This window comes from Heteronotia binoei, chromosome 5 (assembly GCF_032191835.1).
Source record: "Heteronotia binoei isolate CCM8104 ecotype False Entrance Well chromosome 5, APGP_CSIRO_Hbin_v1, whole genome shotgun sequence".
NCBI lineage: Eukaryota > Metazoa > Chordata > Lepidosauria > Squamata > Gekkonidae > Heteronotia > Heteronotia binoei.
The window spans coordinates 83908157-83924864 of record NC_083227.1 but is presented as its reverse complement, the minus strand read 5'-3'; the positions used below and the strand labels follow the sequence as shown (position 1 = coordinate 83924864).

At 42.7% G+C, this 16708-nt stretch overlaps 1 protein-coding gene across 1 annotated transcript in view; it reads left to right on the top strand.

Moving 5' to 3' along the window:
• The first annotated feature begins 873 nt into the window (after nucleotides 1–873).
• The window catches only part of LOC132572014 (collagen alpha-1(VII) chain-like), a 119216-nt gene continuing 103381 nt past the window's right edge, over nucleotides 874–16708 (top strand). The window contains exons 1-8 of the mRNA XM_060238805.1: nucleotides 874–1129; nucleotides 8410–8503; nucleotides 10747–10927; nucleotides 11860–12019; nucleotides 12626–12719; nucleotides 13340–13498; nucleotides 13876–14039; nucleotides 14817–14946. Coding sequence (XP_060094788.1) covers nucleotides 8419–8503; nucleotides 10747–10927; nucleotides 11860–12019; nucleotides 12626–12719; nucleotides 13340–13498; nucleotides 13876–14039; nucleotides 14817–14946 — 973 coding nt within the window. The 5' untranslated portion in view covers nucleotides 874–1129; nucleotides 8410–8418. The remainder of the gene's footprint in view (nucleotides 1130–8409; nucleotides 8504–10746; nucleotides 10928–11859; nucleotides 12020–12625; nucleotides 12720–13339; nucleotides 13499–13875; nucleotides 14040–14816; nucleotides 14947–16708) is intronic.

Below are 16708 nucleotides of genomic sequence, written 5' to 3'. Positions count from 1 at the left end.
TGAGGAGGCAACAAGCTGCAGTCAGTTGCTGTGTTTGCTGATAAATGTTATAATGTATGGATGCTAAGTCTGACATCTTAATTCTCTGGATTAAAAAGGAATTACTTCCATAATAGGAATTATGTAACAGAATCTTGATTTCCAGAAATGGTGATCCCTTGAGCTTGAACTGGAGCTGAGCTACAGTTATTGGCTCAGTAATCTGTCTTTTGTGGTGAGGATACATAAGAGCCCTGCTGGATCAGACAAGTGGCTCATCTAGTCCAGTATCCAGTCCCATACAGTGGCCAACCTTTTGTTCTGGATATCCCAGCCAAACCACACCATAAAGCACTGATAAGTCCTACACAGAAAGCCATGATAGCCTAACACGCAAGGATGGTGAATGTTCATCTGCAAGTCCTTGGTTCAAGTCTCAGCTCTGCCTTAGCTCACTGCCTAGAAAACTGGAATAACCATGACCTCTTTTTCAGGTTAGTTGTGAGGGGGAAATCATTACATAAAGCCCTTATGTAGGATTTTTAGAAAGTATAAATAGCAACAAATGTCATAAACTAATGCTCCTTCCTGTTCTATTTATTCCTGGAGAGAGAGAAAAGAAAACGTTAAAAAAAATCCTACCCAAACAAGAACGACTACAAGGAGCTGGAAGCGCCCGGGTGTGGCCTCCTCTCAGCTCCCTGACATGTGAGAAGAGAAGCAGCCCCCTTCCACCTGAAAAAGAGGGCTAGGAGCTCATTGGCTGCCCGAGAAACAGGGGCTGAGCTGGAGGTGCAGCCTGCAGGACTCTCTCTTCTCTCCCCCCCGCCCGCCCTTCTGGAGCCAACGGGGAGTTTTTGAGCTTAAGGGATTTTTGGGGGGCAACGAGGCCTGTGCGGCAACAGAAGGAAGGAGGAGCAAGCCTTCCACATACACAGTAGCCCCACCCCTCTTGGCAAGAGCGGCGTTGGGACTCCCTCCAGATTTCCTCCCGGTTGCTTTTGGGAAGTCCTTTGATTTCCTCTCTCCTTTTCTCTAATGTGCATCGCGGGAGGAGCAAAACGGGGGTCTTGCTGAGCCGTCGAGGAACTGCAGCGTCCCAACTTGGTTTGCAAACTTTGCAGATTATGCTCTCGGGCAGCGACAGCAGGTAACGACTCCCGCCTTTCGGGGGGAGCCGCGGATTTGCTGCGAAGAGTGGAAGAGCAGCTGCTTTTGCCGGCCAGGTGGGGAGCCGGCCAGGTGGGGGGGGGGCTGATGGAGTCTCGGCGGGGGAAGTGTGGCGGGAGCTTTTGCTGCTGAGTTGGAGCGAAGTGATGCCATAGGTTTAGGCGCGCCAAGCTCCTGCTGAAGAGAAAACCGCGCGGAGGGCTCCGGGAATGCCCGTCCGCTTTTCTTCCACCACCACCTAATGCATGTTGTTCCAACTGGGCCTTAGTATTTGTTGCCGACCGGCGCCGGCACGCTGATTGAGTTCCGAGTGCACAGGGTTGCATCCTCGGTTTCAGACATGCCCAGGTGGTTTAAGTATGTCTAGAAGTCACCCCCTCGCCATTCATTCTAATTTCTATTGCTTTGGCGCTAGTCCCTAGGAGGGAGAAAATGGTGCTCTGCACATGCTCAGGCGTACCCTTGCTTTACATTTCACTACCGGGAAGTGTACTTCAATTCGGAAGACCGGTTTCTAAATTAAGCGTTAGTGAGGGTTAGGTCAGATTAAATTTTGAATCTGTCTGCCTTCTTTCATAGGCTGTTAGTCTCTTGCTCATTCCAGCTAGTATTGACTCCCGCCTTCCATAATTTCATATGAAAGGTCATAATTTCTGTGACATTTGTTTGATTTCCAAAAGTACTTTAAAACTTTTGCACCTGTTCACCTTCCCAACAGCCCTTTGGACATTTGTGTCCATTTTACTGCAGGTTAATTGAGGATTAGGGTTTGTTCGTATCATCTACTGAGTCAGACCACTAATCTTTCAATATTGTCTAAGGGCAGGTAGGTCTTTTACATCCTCCACTACAAGATCTTTTTCATTGGAGATGCTGGGGATTGAACCTGGGACCATCTACATGCAAAATAGATGCTATACCATTCGGGTTGCTAATCATTTACTGGCAACTCTTGGGAGCTTTAGGGGATGAGACATGGTGATGTCGCAGTGCACAATGTGAGTTTGGGCTACGTAACTGGAATTGACATCATAGTGTTGTGACAGTGCTCCAGCAATTCTCCAAATCTCTGTAGTAAAAACCAGAGATTTGGGAAATTCCTAGAGTGGATGTGACATATTTCCAAGTACATAATTGGAAGTGGCACCACTGTGACTCCTCTGTTTTCTTCAGTTTTGCTCCTGCTGTTCCACTGAGCAGCAGTGGGAAGGGTGGCTCTTACTATAGGGGGAGACCTAGCCATCCTCTATCACTGACCTGTGGCCCACTCTTAAAACTTAAAAGCATGCTTCAGCTACGGATTAGTTTTTGTGGGATAGTACACACAGCGGCTAGCCACCCTGATGACCCTGATGAAGGTAGAAAGACAGGGTGTAAACATTGCAAATAAATAAATAATGCGGGACAGTAATATTTTAAATTAAGGACACATGTTTGGTTTAGAGCTTGTGTAGAGTAGCAGTTGCAACACTGGACAGGTGAGAGAACTGAGTCTGTTTAGCTGCAAAGATTGCAGGATGATCTTGTGCTGTCTCTCAGTCTGTCTCACAGGTTGTTTTAAGGTTGTTTTCGGCAGGGATGGCCGAAACTGCTTAACATAAGAGACACATAGAATAAATGTCAGATGTGTGAGAGATTCAAGACATGAATGTTAGATGTTTGAGAGCTGTGAGGGAGAGAGGGAAGGAGGAAGGAAAACAGATAGGGGATGAGGGAGGGAAAGGTGACAAGAAAGCAATTTTAAATGCATTCTCCATGCTTGGAGAAGTGATTTAAAGAGAGAAATGCCTTCTCCAAGCTGGCTGATGGGGCAGTGAGGGCTTTGAGAGCCACGCAATGTATGTGAAAGAGCCACATGTGGCTCCTGAGCTGCAATTTGGCCACTCCTTGCGTATTGTCATCCCTAGCAACAAATGTGTGTTGCTTCCTTATGTATTCTTGACAGCAAGAGAACGAGGTGAGAATAAGCAGCCCACTTAGGGCTGAGGGTACTAAGCTTGGACCTAACCACCAGCACCACATATCTGGGAGGTGCCACCTGCCTTCTCCTGTGCGTCACTAAATGGGAGGGAGTAAGCCAAATCCCTGAAATGGGTCAGCATCCTTGTTGTGCTCCCCTAAGCAACACCTTGTATGGTTTGGGCATAGAACCAACCACAGTTGCAAGGGTAAAAGTAGCCTCCCCCCCCATGTGCTGCCTTGAGAGCACTGAACAACCATTGGGATAATAATGTCATACAGGAAATAAAAAGAGCAATAGACTGTGCAGACACCAGACAATTAAATAAAATCTTTTTTTAAAAAAATAAAAGGGCAAAAGGTTAATGAAATGGGAGTGAATTGCTACAGGGCACGTGTAGTCTTGCTGATGTCTGACATATGACAAAGACAGAGAAGCCGGAGGAAGAATTGCATTTTCTCACAGACGAAATGTATTGTGGAGTAACAGAAGTGGAATGAACATGCAACAGAAGCAACATCATGGGAGCAGCAGCCACATATTTATTGATGAGAGGCCCTGAGCAATACCAATTTGCCAATATTATCTAATCTGTGGATGAAGTGGGATTTTAAGTGTAGCAGGGATTTGGAACTTACACAAGGCTAGGAAGTTATTATCTGTACAGGGGAAGATGAGGGGGTTTGGAGTGCTGGTACACCTTCTGATACAGTCTTACTCTATGTGTAAGGACCACTGTCTGGGGAAAGGGAGCTCTTTCATTCACCGCTTAAAAGCCGCTTAACAGCTTTTATTAGGACCACCCAAAATGACACAGAACAGTATGTAACTTTTTGAGTTCTGCAGAACTCTTCATCAGGCTGGATTTGCCAATGGGTAAGGTAGTCCCCTGTGCAAGCACCAGTTGTTTCCGACTCTGGGGTGACATCGCGTCACGACATTTTCGCAGCAGACTTTTTTATGGGGTGGTTTGCCATTGCCTTCCCCAGTCATCTACACTTTCCCTCATCAAGATGGGTACTCATTTTACCGACCTCAGAAGGATGGAAGGCTGAGTCAACATTGAGCTGGCTACCTGAACCCAGCTTCCGCCGGGATCGAACTCAGGTCGTTACCAGAGGTTAGGACTGCAGTACTGCAGCTTTACCACTCTGCGCCACGGGGCTGCTTTGCCAATGGGAGACTCTCATTATTTTCAGTTGTAAATTGACCATGTATCCTTAAGGCACTAAGACCATTTCCACAGTAGTGGAATTCCCTGCATTGATGTTTTTAAAACTAGACATTATGTGAAAGTTTCTGCCTTAGATTTTTCCTCACCAGGCACAAAGTTTTCTCCTTACCCTGCATTTTCAGAACTTGTGAAAACTGGGGATTCTGAAAATGCAGGTTAAGAAGAAAACTTTGGGTTTGCATCTGGTGAGGAAAAATCTGCTGTGGAAAATTTCAAATAACATGCAGTTTTAAAGCTATCAATGCAGGGACTTTCACTGCTGTGGAAATGATCCAAGTGACTCCAGAAAGACCAATTAAGCACCAAGGGAGTAAGCTTTGGCAGTGGCATGTATACTGTAGATGAGATATGAATGCAGTGGAATTCAGAAGGAAAAGGAGAAAAATTCTCGATAACTAGAAATTGGAAGAGCAAAATGGGGAGGGGAGAGAGCAGATGGCAGAAAAGAACTAAGAAGGGCTGGGCAGCAGTGCCTGTGGAGGTACATTTTGTTGCCTGTACACACCCTCTGCCCTGAGGCTGAGAACTTTTCAGCAGCACACTCCTCATGCAGAGCTCTTTAAAAACACTGCCTCATGGGCTGTGTTTGCCTTCTCTTGGAGTTGCAGAGAATTAGTCAAAAGATGAAAAGTGAATGGGAGCCCCTCAGGGATAAAGGACCTGGAAAAGGTGGAAGAGATAAGAAGGCACATTGTTCATACCTGTGCTTGTGCCTGTGACAAACAGATATGTGACTTCATAGTTTTAACCATTAAATTTTCAGCTCTGAAAGTTGTGCATACTACCTGAATGGCCAGAAAATTTTGCTGGATATCGAGAAGGAACAGGGTCTAATAATAACTGTATGCATCATTTCATTGCTTGCAGTGGTGCCTGCTCTTTGAAGGGTGCAGGTTGCTTGGCCTTGGGGGAAGTGGGAAGAATTCACAAAATAGGACATTCAGTAACCAGTGCATTAGGAATTTAGAAGTCTGACTCTGGAACCATTCAGAAAGAACTGAAGCACAACATAAGCTTTAAGATGACACACCCAGCATTACAAAAATTACATAATAGGATCCTGCCCACAGTAAGTGAAACATAGCGGTATAGACTGCAGTCCCTAATAATTTATCCAAATACGTATGAGAAGCATTTTATATAGTGGAACCCTGCTACCTGAGCAGAAAAAGTCCTCTTGAATAATTCTGTTTTGCATAGTTTGCAGAAAGCCAGGAGAGTGGGAACTTTCCTGACATCCTCGGGCAGCCTGTTCCATAAGGTGGGTGCCAAAATGGAGGAAGCACATGTGGGGGCAGTTGTTTTTTGCCCATTTGCAGGTTGACACCCACAAGAAGCCCCTGCTGACATGAACAAAGTTGTCATGGCAGAACATAGGGGAAGAAGTGGTCTCTCAAACAGAAGGGGCCAAGGCCATGAAGGGCCTTGTATGCGATAGCCAATACCTTAAACTGAATCCCATAACAAATGAGCACCCAATGGAGTGTCTGCAGAATGGGAGTAATATGCATGCTCCATCTAACTCCCACTAGTAGCTGAGCTGTAGCATTCTGGACCAGTTGGACTTTCTGAGTAGATTTTTGAGGGGAAACCCATGTATGGTGCATTATAGTCTAGCACAGTCACTGATTCTTTTGCAATATAAATGAGAAGGATACAGCTTGAAATGTCTTTAAAATGATTGAACTCTGTATATTAGGTTCCTTTTTCCAGATTATGGGCCTGTAGGCTGGCATCTTTAAGACCCAAGTTCACAAGCTAGAAGAATGACATCAAGCACTTTTACTGAACTGCAGGGCCTGGATCATCAAAGGAACTCCACTCACCTTTAATGAAGTCAGGATTAAGCAAAAACAAAGTCAAGAGGTTTTCTGGTCTTACTATGAGGAACAATTCATGGTTACAAAGCTTCAGTTGGCTAGGAAGCAAGTTGCCTTGTTAGTTGCTGTTAAGGTGACTTGGTCTGGGGATTTGCATGGGAGTAGCTGTATTGCTTGCTAGTTTTTAAAGTTGTTTACTTTCTCACCTGACAGAAGATAGATTTGGCATATGCAGTGGTCCCATAGCATGTGCAACCATGTGGACATCATGTTATTTGTAGGATACAGTCATGCAGTGGGCTGGTTTTTACTGTATTTTTGCAGTTCTGAATTTTTACCAGTTGTAGAGGCAACATAAAAGCTTCCTCACCATGTACAAAAGACCATTTCTTTCTACAGATAACCATTTTCAGCCACCAAATGGCAAATCAGTAGTTTGTTTAGAGGCTAGAAACTGGTGCTTGAAAAGTTCCCCCTTTCCCTCCCACAAGTCTTGAAACCTGTACATTTAGATATTACCTAAATTGCTTCTACGATTGTTCTCTTCACCAGGAATGCAATTCAAGAGGTGATGTACTATATGTCAGTGATGGAGCATCTGTGTTTATGTGGAAGGTCTCAGGTTCAATCCTTCGTATATTCTAGTTAAAAGGAGCAGATAATGAATTATGGAAAAGATATCTACCTGAGACCCAGTCAGAGTAGACACTAATGACCTTGATAGGCTAGGAATCTGACTTGGTTTAAGGCAACTTCAGAAGTTTGACTTGGATAATGTAGCATATCTATTCACGGTTCTGTCTTGGTATTCTTATGAAATACACATCCACACATCTACCCACACCCACCACAAGCTACATTTGAAGTAATCCTGGTTTGCTGTTTGATGACTGAGGCCAAGAATTTGGTGTAGTTTTAAAAGAATTGGTCTTGTAGCCAGTGTAGTCTCTATAAACACCTTTAATACATTGAATTAAAAGGAGAACATGCATCAAGTTAGATGCTAACCACTTGATAATCTGTGATTAAACTGATGTGTTCATTTCCAGTAGGGTGGTCATCAGTTGTCTTTCAATCATCTGGTACTAATGGTTATTGTCAGACGTGCAATTGATTTGTATCTCTGCCAGCATCTGGCCTTGGCAATTCCCAGTCTATTGAGCTGGCATGCTTAAGGAGTATTTTAGATAGCTCTCTGCTAATGGGTGACACATCATATGCATACTCCCTTCCAGCCAGCCATTTGCCTACTCCTCTTAAGGCCACAACTCTAAATAAGGGAGAGGGTGGTTAGATTCATCACTCTAATTCTTTTTCCTCCAGCTGGCTCCTCCACTGCCTGGTTTCTAGACAAGTCTGTCCTTATCAGCTACTGTCTGACTCTTACAGGCCTGCATAAAGAGGGGGCAGTTTGATCCACAGTTTCCCTGCTCTTGCCAGAGGGCGGGCCTCCCCCCAGGGAGCTGATTGGTTGGCAGCACCAGATTTTTGACTTTTTTTTTAACTCCCAAATCTCTCCTCCCCCAGTCCCTGTCACTCTGCTGGACAATTTTTCACAATGCAAGAACTCGTGGGCATTCGATGAAATTGCTGAGCAGTCGGGTTAGAATGGATAAAAGGAGGTTTTATATATATAAAACCTCCTTTTATCCATTCTAACCCGACTGCTCAGCAATTTCATCGAATGCCCACGAGTTATATATAAAAGTTTATATAAAAAATAAAATATAAAAAAATTTATATAAATTATATAAATTTTTTGGCCACTGTGTGACACAGAGTGTTGGACTGGATGGGCCATTGGCCTGATCCAACATGGCTTCTCTTATGTTCTTAATGTCTGTATTACCCCTCTCAAGCAGCTCAGTGTCCCCAACAACAACTGCAGGTTTCTTTAATACCTCTAAGTGTGATGAGGAGAACTTTACCTCATACCTGATTGGAAAAAAATAACAGGTGATAGTTTCACTGGTTGGCAAGATATTTCAATGAACTTATTTACCAAGTGGTTGTATTAATTATTACAGTGATAATTGACAAATATGCACTTGCTTCTACAGTTGCATCATTTTCTATAGGTCCATATCAGTACAAGGGAATGGTGTGGCCCACATCATTTCTCAATACTGTAACACCCTTCCAAAAATTTACGGCTGTGGGTATGATATAGGAGTGACCATGTGGTACAACAGCAGAAACAAACACCCCCCCCCCCAATGTGCTGCTTCTTTTTTTCTGTCTTCTAGACTCCCACAATGAGAGGGGAGATGCTGCTCCTTGCTGCGCTCCATGCCACACTTTTTGCTTCAACTCAGATTAAGGCTCAGAAGAGAGAGAGAGGTATGTTCCTTTCTGTATAGCTGCTGCCAGTTAAGAGGAGTTATTTCTGGTCTGACTTGGTGTACGATAGCTCCATGTGTGCATTCCTCTGTGATACATAAGAAAAAGCAAGACATGTCCCTCCCTCAAGGAACCTGTAGACTAAGTTCTAACAAAGGGAGGATGAAAGGGGAGGCATAGGGAGGAGCAAGAGTGGTTGGAGGTTGTGACTCTCACCACTTGGAGGTTCAGTCTAAGGATCTCTGGGATTGGGTTGTTTGCATTGACCTGCTCAGCGTGCCATTTGTATATTGAAGATTCTTTGGGAAAGTGTACCCTGGAAAATAGAGAGGGATGACTTTGGCTCAGGAGGGGAGCTTTGACTGTGGGAGATCAGATTCATCTCTCAGTATCCTCCCCTCCTACTTCAGATGCTGATTTCTTTTGGTTCAATATATCCCGTTCACAAGGAATTCTGAGTCACTTTTTCCTGGCAGTACAAAAGGGAGAGGAAAGAGTAACCAGCAAAACTGCCCCATATCCCATGGCATAAGCAGGCACATTGTTTTATAGTTCCTCCTACCCCAATCCCAGTTTATTATTGTCATCATTCTATCTTTGCTTAGAGATGGTTTATGTAGTCATTCTGCACTCCTGTGTCTACTTTCATAGAACAAGGACTATTTCACACCCCACCTTTCACCTTCTTTCTCAGCTGAGTTTTTCTGGACTGAAACATGGCACATAAGTGTTTTCCTTCCACTCATGTTTCTTCTGTGCTCCCACTACTGTGTCCACTTCCTTTACTTTTGATTTACAAGGGGAAGAGGTCCACTGCTTGCTTCATTCTCCTTTTTTGCTTCTAGTAGCTTCAGTGGGGCTTTGAAAAATGGTTTTGTATATCAGTTGCTTTGGCATTTCTACAGATAGGGCTTTGTGTTGATAGAGAAAAAAATACACGTTAACTAAGTCTTCCACATCCTTTAGGGCTCCAATCCCTAAAGTGTCTGATTCAATATTTGGAGGGAGGGCATACCATGGAGTAACCTAACCTGGAAAGCCCAGGCTTGCCTGATCTTGTCAAATCTTGGAAGTTAAGCAGGCTGGCTAGTATTTGGATGGGGGACCTCCAAGGAAGATCAGGGTTGTAATACAGAGCCAGCCATGGCAAACCAGCTGTGAATGTCTCTTGCTCTGAAAATCTACAGGGTCGCCATAAGCCAGTTGTGACTTTACACCATCAGACCATGGAGCAAAGGATTTATAATGTTCATCCTGTTGGTGGAATCAGCTCCCTGTTGGTGGAATCAGCTCCCGGAGGAGGTGAGGGCCCTGCGGAACCTTGAACAGTTCCGCAGGGCCTGTAAAACAACCCTCTTCCGGTTGGCATATAATTAACTGTGAGCAGAATGCCTGAATATTAAATCTTAAACATCAGATTACTGAATATTGGAAATTTGAAGGACTGATTTAAGTAATAGTAGCATAGTGTATATCGATGTGAGTTTTATGTATTTTTAGGCTTTTATGTATTTTATTGTATAATTTTAATTGTATTTAAATCGACCTTTGTTAGCTTTTATTGTTGTAAGCCGCCCTGAGCCCACCTCGGTGGGGTAGGGCAGGATATAAATCGAATAAAGTAAAAGTAAAGTAAAGTAAAGTTAACAGAATATGGATTATATTCTGCATTTCTTTCCTAGATTAGATCTCATGGTTCCATTCATTCTCTCATTCTTCTGTGCCAGCATTTTGACTAGAACTGACTGTCTTATTTCATAGACTGGAGATTGGAGAGTTAAGAGATCAAACTATTGAGTTGGTGTGTGTGAAGGAAAGAGCCCGTAGATCTGTTTGAATGGAGATTATTTTGCCAACCCCCATGAGACCTGGAGCCCTAAGCTGTCACTTTTTGGTGACTTATTTTCAAAAGAATGCAGTGTGTGTGTGTGTGTGTGTGTGAGAGAGAGAGAATATTCCAGTGGAAAAGACATTTAACTGACATGCTTATATGTATTTCTGTCTCCTTTGTACATGGCTTCAAATAGCAGGAATGAATGTGACACCAGCCTGACCATATTATATAGCATCTTTACTGAAAGGACTCTTTAAGGACTTTTTGCCTATACAGAACAGGATATATGTGATTCCCAGCCCCATGCTATGTTGTGTGTGTGTGTGTGGGGGGGGGGCGATCATACATCAATATCGCATGTTGTGAGAAAAGAAAGAAGCCTTTTGATCTGCTGGCTCTTACCTTGCAGTGATCTGCACCAATGTCTACACAGCTGATGTTGTATTTCTGGTGGATGGATCATCTAGCATTGGAAGGGCCAACTTCCGCATGGTCCAAGCCTTCATGGAGGGACTGGTTGTGCCTTTTGTCAATGTGGTGAGCGAGAATGGGGTGCGTTTTGGACTTGTGCAGTACAGTGATGACCCCAGGTGAGTATAGGCCTATCTCCAAGGCTAATCATGTTAAACAGTTTTGGGGAAAATAGTTCTATTAATGGCCATTAAGTATGATAGCTAAGGGATTGTCCATGTTTAGGAAAAGTATAACTTATGAATATCAAAAGCAAGGAACAAACAAAGGAGGAGGAAGTGATATTAACATATTGTCGTGATTCTCTAGGAATTCAACAAATTCCTATGGCTAAATGATAAAGATTTGTTGAATTTCTAGAGCATCACTGTGTTTCCAGGTTTTTGGCTGGAAGTGATGTTGCATGTTGGACAATGCCATTTCTGTCTCCCCAGCCTGTCACCAGAGGCTGGTAAATCTCTTGGCAGTTACCAGAGAAGGGCTGGCAACTCTAGGTCTAAGAGATGGGAAAGGACTAGACATTGTTGCTCCTCTTTTATATCCACAGAGTTGACCTGAGGTTTAAGTATTTGTTGAGTAACACAGGCTGGGTATGAAATATGTGCATTTTTTTTTAAAAAAAAATCAGTTCTCCCATTTCCAAACACAGATTTCTTTTGCTTTTCTGAGAAACCAGCTATTCTGTTTGTATAGTGTTAATGGAACTCAGCCTTTCTGAACCAACTATTGGAAAAAAACAGAAGCTACTAGTGTTCCCTCTAAGCTGAGTTAGTGTGAGCTAGCTCACAGTTTTTTAGCCTCTGGCTCATACATTTTTGTCTTAACGCAATAAAGATGGTCCCAAGCAAGCTAATTTATGCAGCAGCCAAACCATTCACTCACAACTGTAATGCCAGTAGCTCATGAAGTAGAATTTTTGCTCACAGGACTCCGTAGCTTAAAGGGAGCATTGGAAGCTACCCTTAAGGAAGTGACCTGTCCTGTTTGAAAAGGAGTATCAAGTGTTGTGATTTCTGTTCCTGTAACCCGTTATGTTTCCTTTTGATCCCAGAATTGAATTCACATTTTCCAAGTACCACAATGGAACAGAGCTGATGAGGGCTGTCAGAGAGCTGAGCTACAAGGGCGGGAACACGCGCACAGGTGCAGGCCTTCGTTATGTAGCAGATAACTTCTTTGGAGCCAATCAGATCCGACCCAGTGTTCCAAAGGTATGAAGATTTTTCTTCAGATCAAAGAAGGATGGCATTTGCTAAAATATCAGCGCAGTAGTGGGACTTCTCTCTGCTGGACTATGGCAGTGTTGTGAAGCAGAAGTATTAACTATTATTGATTTGGGCAAGCACACAAAGAGAGGAGGAACTGCTAAATCTCTGAGATTTAATATTCCTGTGTGAGCAGTGTCTGTCCTGCTCAGTCTCCATTTTGCCAACAGAGGCAAGAGCAAAATAAAAGGCAAATTGCCATATCAAATTTAACATATTGAAACTATAGTTTATATTCTGAACATTTTGTGAAGTGTTAATATTTTGAAATGGAACTCCTATCAGGCCCCCAAGCAACTGGATCTTGTCTGCCTGTACATGTTCCTGTACTTGGATTGGGCTATACATGTTCCATTTTATGGAGGCCATTTCTAGAATGAAGCCCATCTTCCTAAAATGCTTCTCATTTACTTCTCCATTGCAGTGGCCGATTTCTGTCAGATTAGATTGGGTATGCAAAGCCTTCACGCTGTTCTAAATGCAGAAAGAGAAAAAGCAGGGCCTGCTATTCTGTGTTTTCCCTGTTCAGTTAGTTTTTATTCTGTGCCTTAGATTTGTATCCTCATCACAGATGGCAAATCTCAGGATGATGTGGAGCAGGCAGTGGTGAAGCTGAAGGCTCAAGATGTTAAAGTCTTTGCTGTGGGTAAGTAGCTTCTCTGCTCCATGAAGGACCACATTCATGGGATTTTCTCCCTCCATATGTCACAGAACCATTATTTCTCTTGATCCCTGATCCTAGTGTGACTGTATAAGATGCCTGTATAAGAATGTGATGTCTGTATAAGAAGAAACAGAGCCAGATGGATGATATTGCTAATATTTACAGCAGTTTCTGGTTACCACATTAAATGTAAGAGGGGACCAGAAACTTAGTGTAGGAATGGGATGGGCCTACAAGATTAATTCTAGAAATTGTCCCCTCTGACAGGATGTTTGTGCCTGATGTGAATCTGTGAAGTGTACAGGGTTTGGCAGTGTCATTGCTAGCTTTATGCCACAGTTGCTGTATTAACGACGCTAAGGTACTGTCTTGTTTGGACTAGCAGCTGTTATATTAGGACAGGGACTGGCATAGTATTTATGTGGATTGTTTATGTTATGCTCTTGTCACTCAGAAAAGCCTCTAGCTGCAAATAAAGAGAATGCCTGTATGGCTTGCATGATTTAGTGCAAATTTATCAATTTTTTTTTCAGCTAGAGCAGAGAAACGGAGCATCCAGCTTAAAGGCTAGAAATAAAGGTTCACTTTTGTCCCTCACTTAGGCATCAAGAATGCAGACACCAAAGAGCTCACCAAGGTGGCCTCCACACCCACCGAAGATTACTTTTTCTTTGTCAATGATTTTAAAATCCTGAGAACTCTTCTACCTCTAATGTCACGGAAGGTGTGTGCCAGCACTGGAGGCATCCTGCAGACAACAGGTAAAAGGTTTGGGAGCAGTTGGGTTACCGATTCTTTTACTATAGCAGTTGCAACTGAAGGGTTAAGTTCCTCCCTGTCCTGTTTCTATGGAAATACATAAGCATTTCTGGAGGAAAGTCCTGATTTAATCAATTTGATACTGCACCGCTGACCACTGATCTGAACTCAGCGTTGATTTAACCTTGCCCTGTGGGTGGGTAGCATTTAATCTTGTTACTTTCCAATGCTGTCTGGTGTCAACACAGTCACTTACTCTAGAAATACTTTCTTTTTTGGCAAAAAAACCTTTGCTTTGTTTTTGTTCTTCTCAGAGATCAGATCTTTTGGCAGCTGCATGTGTCAGCAAGAAGCCTAATTTTTCTTTTATTTCCCTAAGATGCACAGGCATACAGTGGTCCGACGAACCTGGTATTTGTAGATCAGGGGACAGACATGCTGAGGATCCGCTGGACTCCAGCTGGTGGTCCTGTAACGGGCTATAAAGTCCAATATGTACCTCTCACAGGTTTGGGGCAACCAGTAACAGCAGAGAGGCAGGAGGTGAGTGCTTTTCACAAGGCAGTCAGGTTTGAGGTTGTGTTATCAAGATCATTCTATTTTAGCTGGGAATTTCCCCAATTATAATGAATCTATAGTAAACAGTATTCTATTATCCTGTTATTTTTGTGATCATTAGAAAGCATTACTATCACATATCCAGGTTCTAGGGTGTGCTTTTATGATCATTTGTCACATATTAATTTTATTACTTGCATGCTGTTACCATCCTGGTTCTCTGCTTCCCTTTCATTACGTTATCTGGGAATTTTCTTGCAATTTTATCTTGCAATCTTATATTTTAAACAGATAATTCATTTATTAACACAGATGAAGATAAACACTGTATCTTTTAAGGATTTTGTTGTAATATGGAGGTATTTAGTATACCTTTACCCATCCTGACTTGCAAAGAAATTGGTAATGAAAAAATAACTAATAACGTGCAGGAATTACTTGGATCCCCTCTATCAAACAGAGATCATTTGTTTGACGTAAAATGTGATGGGAAGGCAAGAAGACTTCTTCAGTAGAGCAGTAGGACTGGATAACCAGGTTATGTCTGAGAGAGGCTTGGTTTTATTCTCCAGCTAAGAGCCACTTCTCACAAGAAGTCTGTCTTATGAAGGAAATCTGACCAGTATGTTCATGTTGTGTTTCTACCCTTTTGTGTACACAACAAAACAGATGCAGGTCATGCCTTACTGAATGTGGTCTATTAGTTGTACAGTCTGCAGAGAAAAACAGGCTTAGATAATATTTCTTTTTTCTATTGAGCAGGTTAGTTTGGGCCCTGAGGAGACAAGTGCTGTGCTGCGTGGTTTGAAAGGAGCAACAGAATACCAGGTCACTGTTATTGCTCAGTATGCCAACAGTATTGGAGAATCTGTGTCTGGCAGAGAACATACCCGTGAGTAATATAGCCCATGTCTGATATACCATTGTGCTCTATTTCTTTTTCTACAATTCCAGTGTGATGATTCCCCATTTAAGAGTCTAATTAGCATGTGTTTTTTTGGGTTTCTTTTGTGCTAGCCATCTGCGTAGGTGTATCATGACTAACAATCTACAGAGGGGTTGCATGCTTTTCCAGCACAGGAATTCTTTCTCTGAAAGAACATTGTAATGAGCAGGGGTCATTTTGTAGAAAAAGAGGTGCTGGAGCTCATTAACACAATCATTTGCATATGCCACACACCCTTGGCATCATTGGAAGGTGTATTAAATTATATCAGTTCAGCATCTACCTTAAAATGCTTCTTGTCATTATAAAACTTTACTCCCATCCAATGTTCCCTCTAAGCTGCAGAGTCTTGTGAGCAAAAATTCTACTTTGTGAGTTACTGGCATTAAAGTTGTGAGCTACTGCATAAATTAGTGTGCTCTGGGGTCATCCTTCCTGAGCTAAGACAAAAATGTGTGAGCTAGCTCACACTAACACAGCTTAGAGAGAACACTGCTCCCATCATACTTTAAAAATTAACTTTCTCCTATGTGGCTACAGTGGCATGATGAAGGTTTCCATCTGTGTGCTTGATATGTTTTGGTTATTTTCCCATTTTTGTGGGGAAAAAATATTAGAAAGCTTGTCAAATCTTAGAATTCAGCAAAATTCTCACCCGGGGTTTGAACAACAGAGCCCAGAAGCAAGTATTGGGGTGGGGGATAAGAAAGACAGAGTACAATAAAATTTAGAGGTTCTGGAGCTCTGCTCTTGTGACCTCCTGCCCAAAATGAGGCCTGGTAACATGTAAAATGGCCACAGTTTGTTCAGTCACAGTAATCGGAGGTTCAGTGAGTAATGCATCATCTGTGAAATTAATGTCTATTTTTCATGAAGCTCAGACCATATGGATATCATTGGGGATAGGGGAACTGACAGTTTTCTTCATTAGTGCTGCTTTCTTAGATTCTATAACTGAATGATAGTGGTGATGGTGGGAAGAAATTTGTTGGATCCTTTTGAGGAGTTCCATGAAATTAGTAGCTCTCAGTCCTGGTGGGTCTTGGAGCCTACGTTTTGATTATGTACTGGTTGTCTAAACACAGAACGTCAGCTGATGGGATGGGTCCCACAAGTGGGTGGTACTTTGACTGTTGCAGCAGCAATCCAGTTCAGTCCCTGCACTCTTAGTATTTAGGGAGTGAGAGAGAAAAGACACATAGGATTATAGAGTTGGATAGGGTGCTATAAGCCGTCTAGTTCAACCTCCTGCCCAATGCAGGAAATTCAAAACTGGAGCACCCCAACAGATTGCTGCCTCTGCTTGAAAACCTTCCCATGAGGGATAGCCCCACTCCCACTGTAACAGATTTCATTGTTGAATTGACAAAAGAATTAAAGGTGAGTCCTGTGTTTGCAGATCTGCATTAAATATGGCTGCTGGGTTTGAGAGATGTTGAGGACTGCTAGTCTGCAAAGGGGGAGAATTGCAATCCATCAGCTAATTTTGTTTATTTATTTATTTATCAGATTTATATCCCGCCCTCCCCCAACAGGCTCAGGGCGGCTAACAACAGTTTAAAAACATTAGCAATTTACAAACATATTAAAATTAAATACATAAAAACATTTCCATACATATTAAAACTCCAAGATGGCAAGCTTCTATTATATTAGTTCATTGAGATTGTCGGTGCTGAAGGTAATAGCCACCTCCCCCTAATCATTA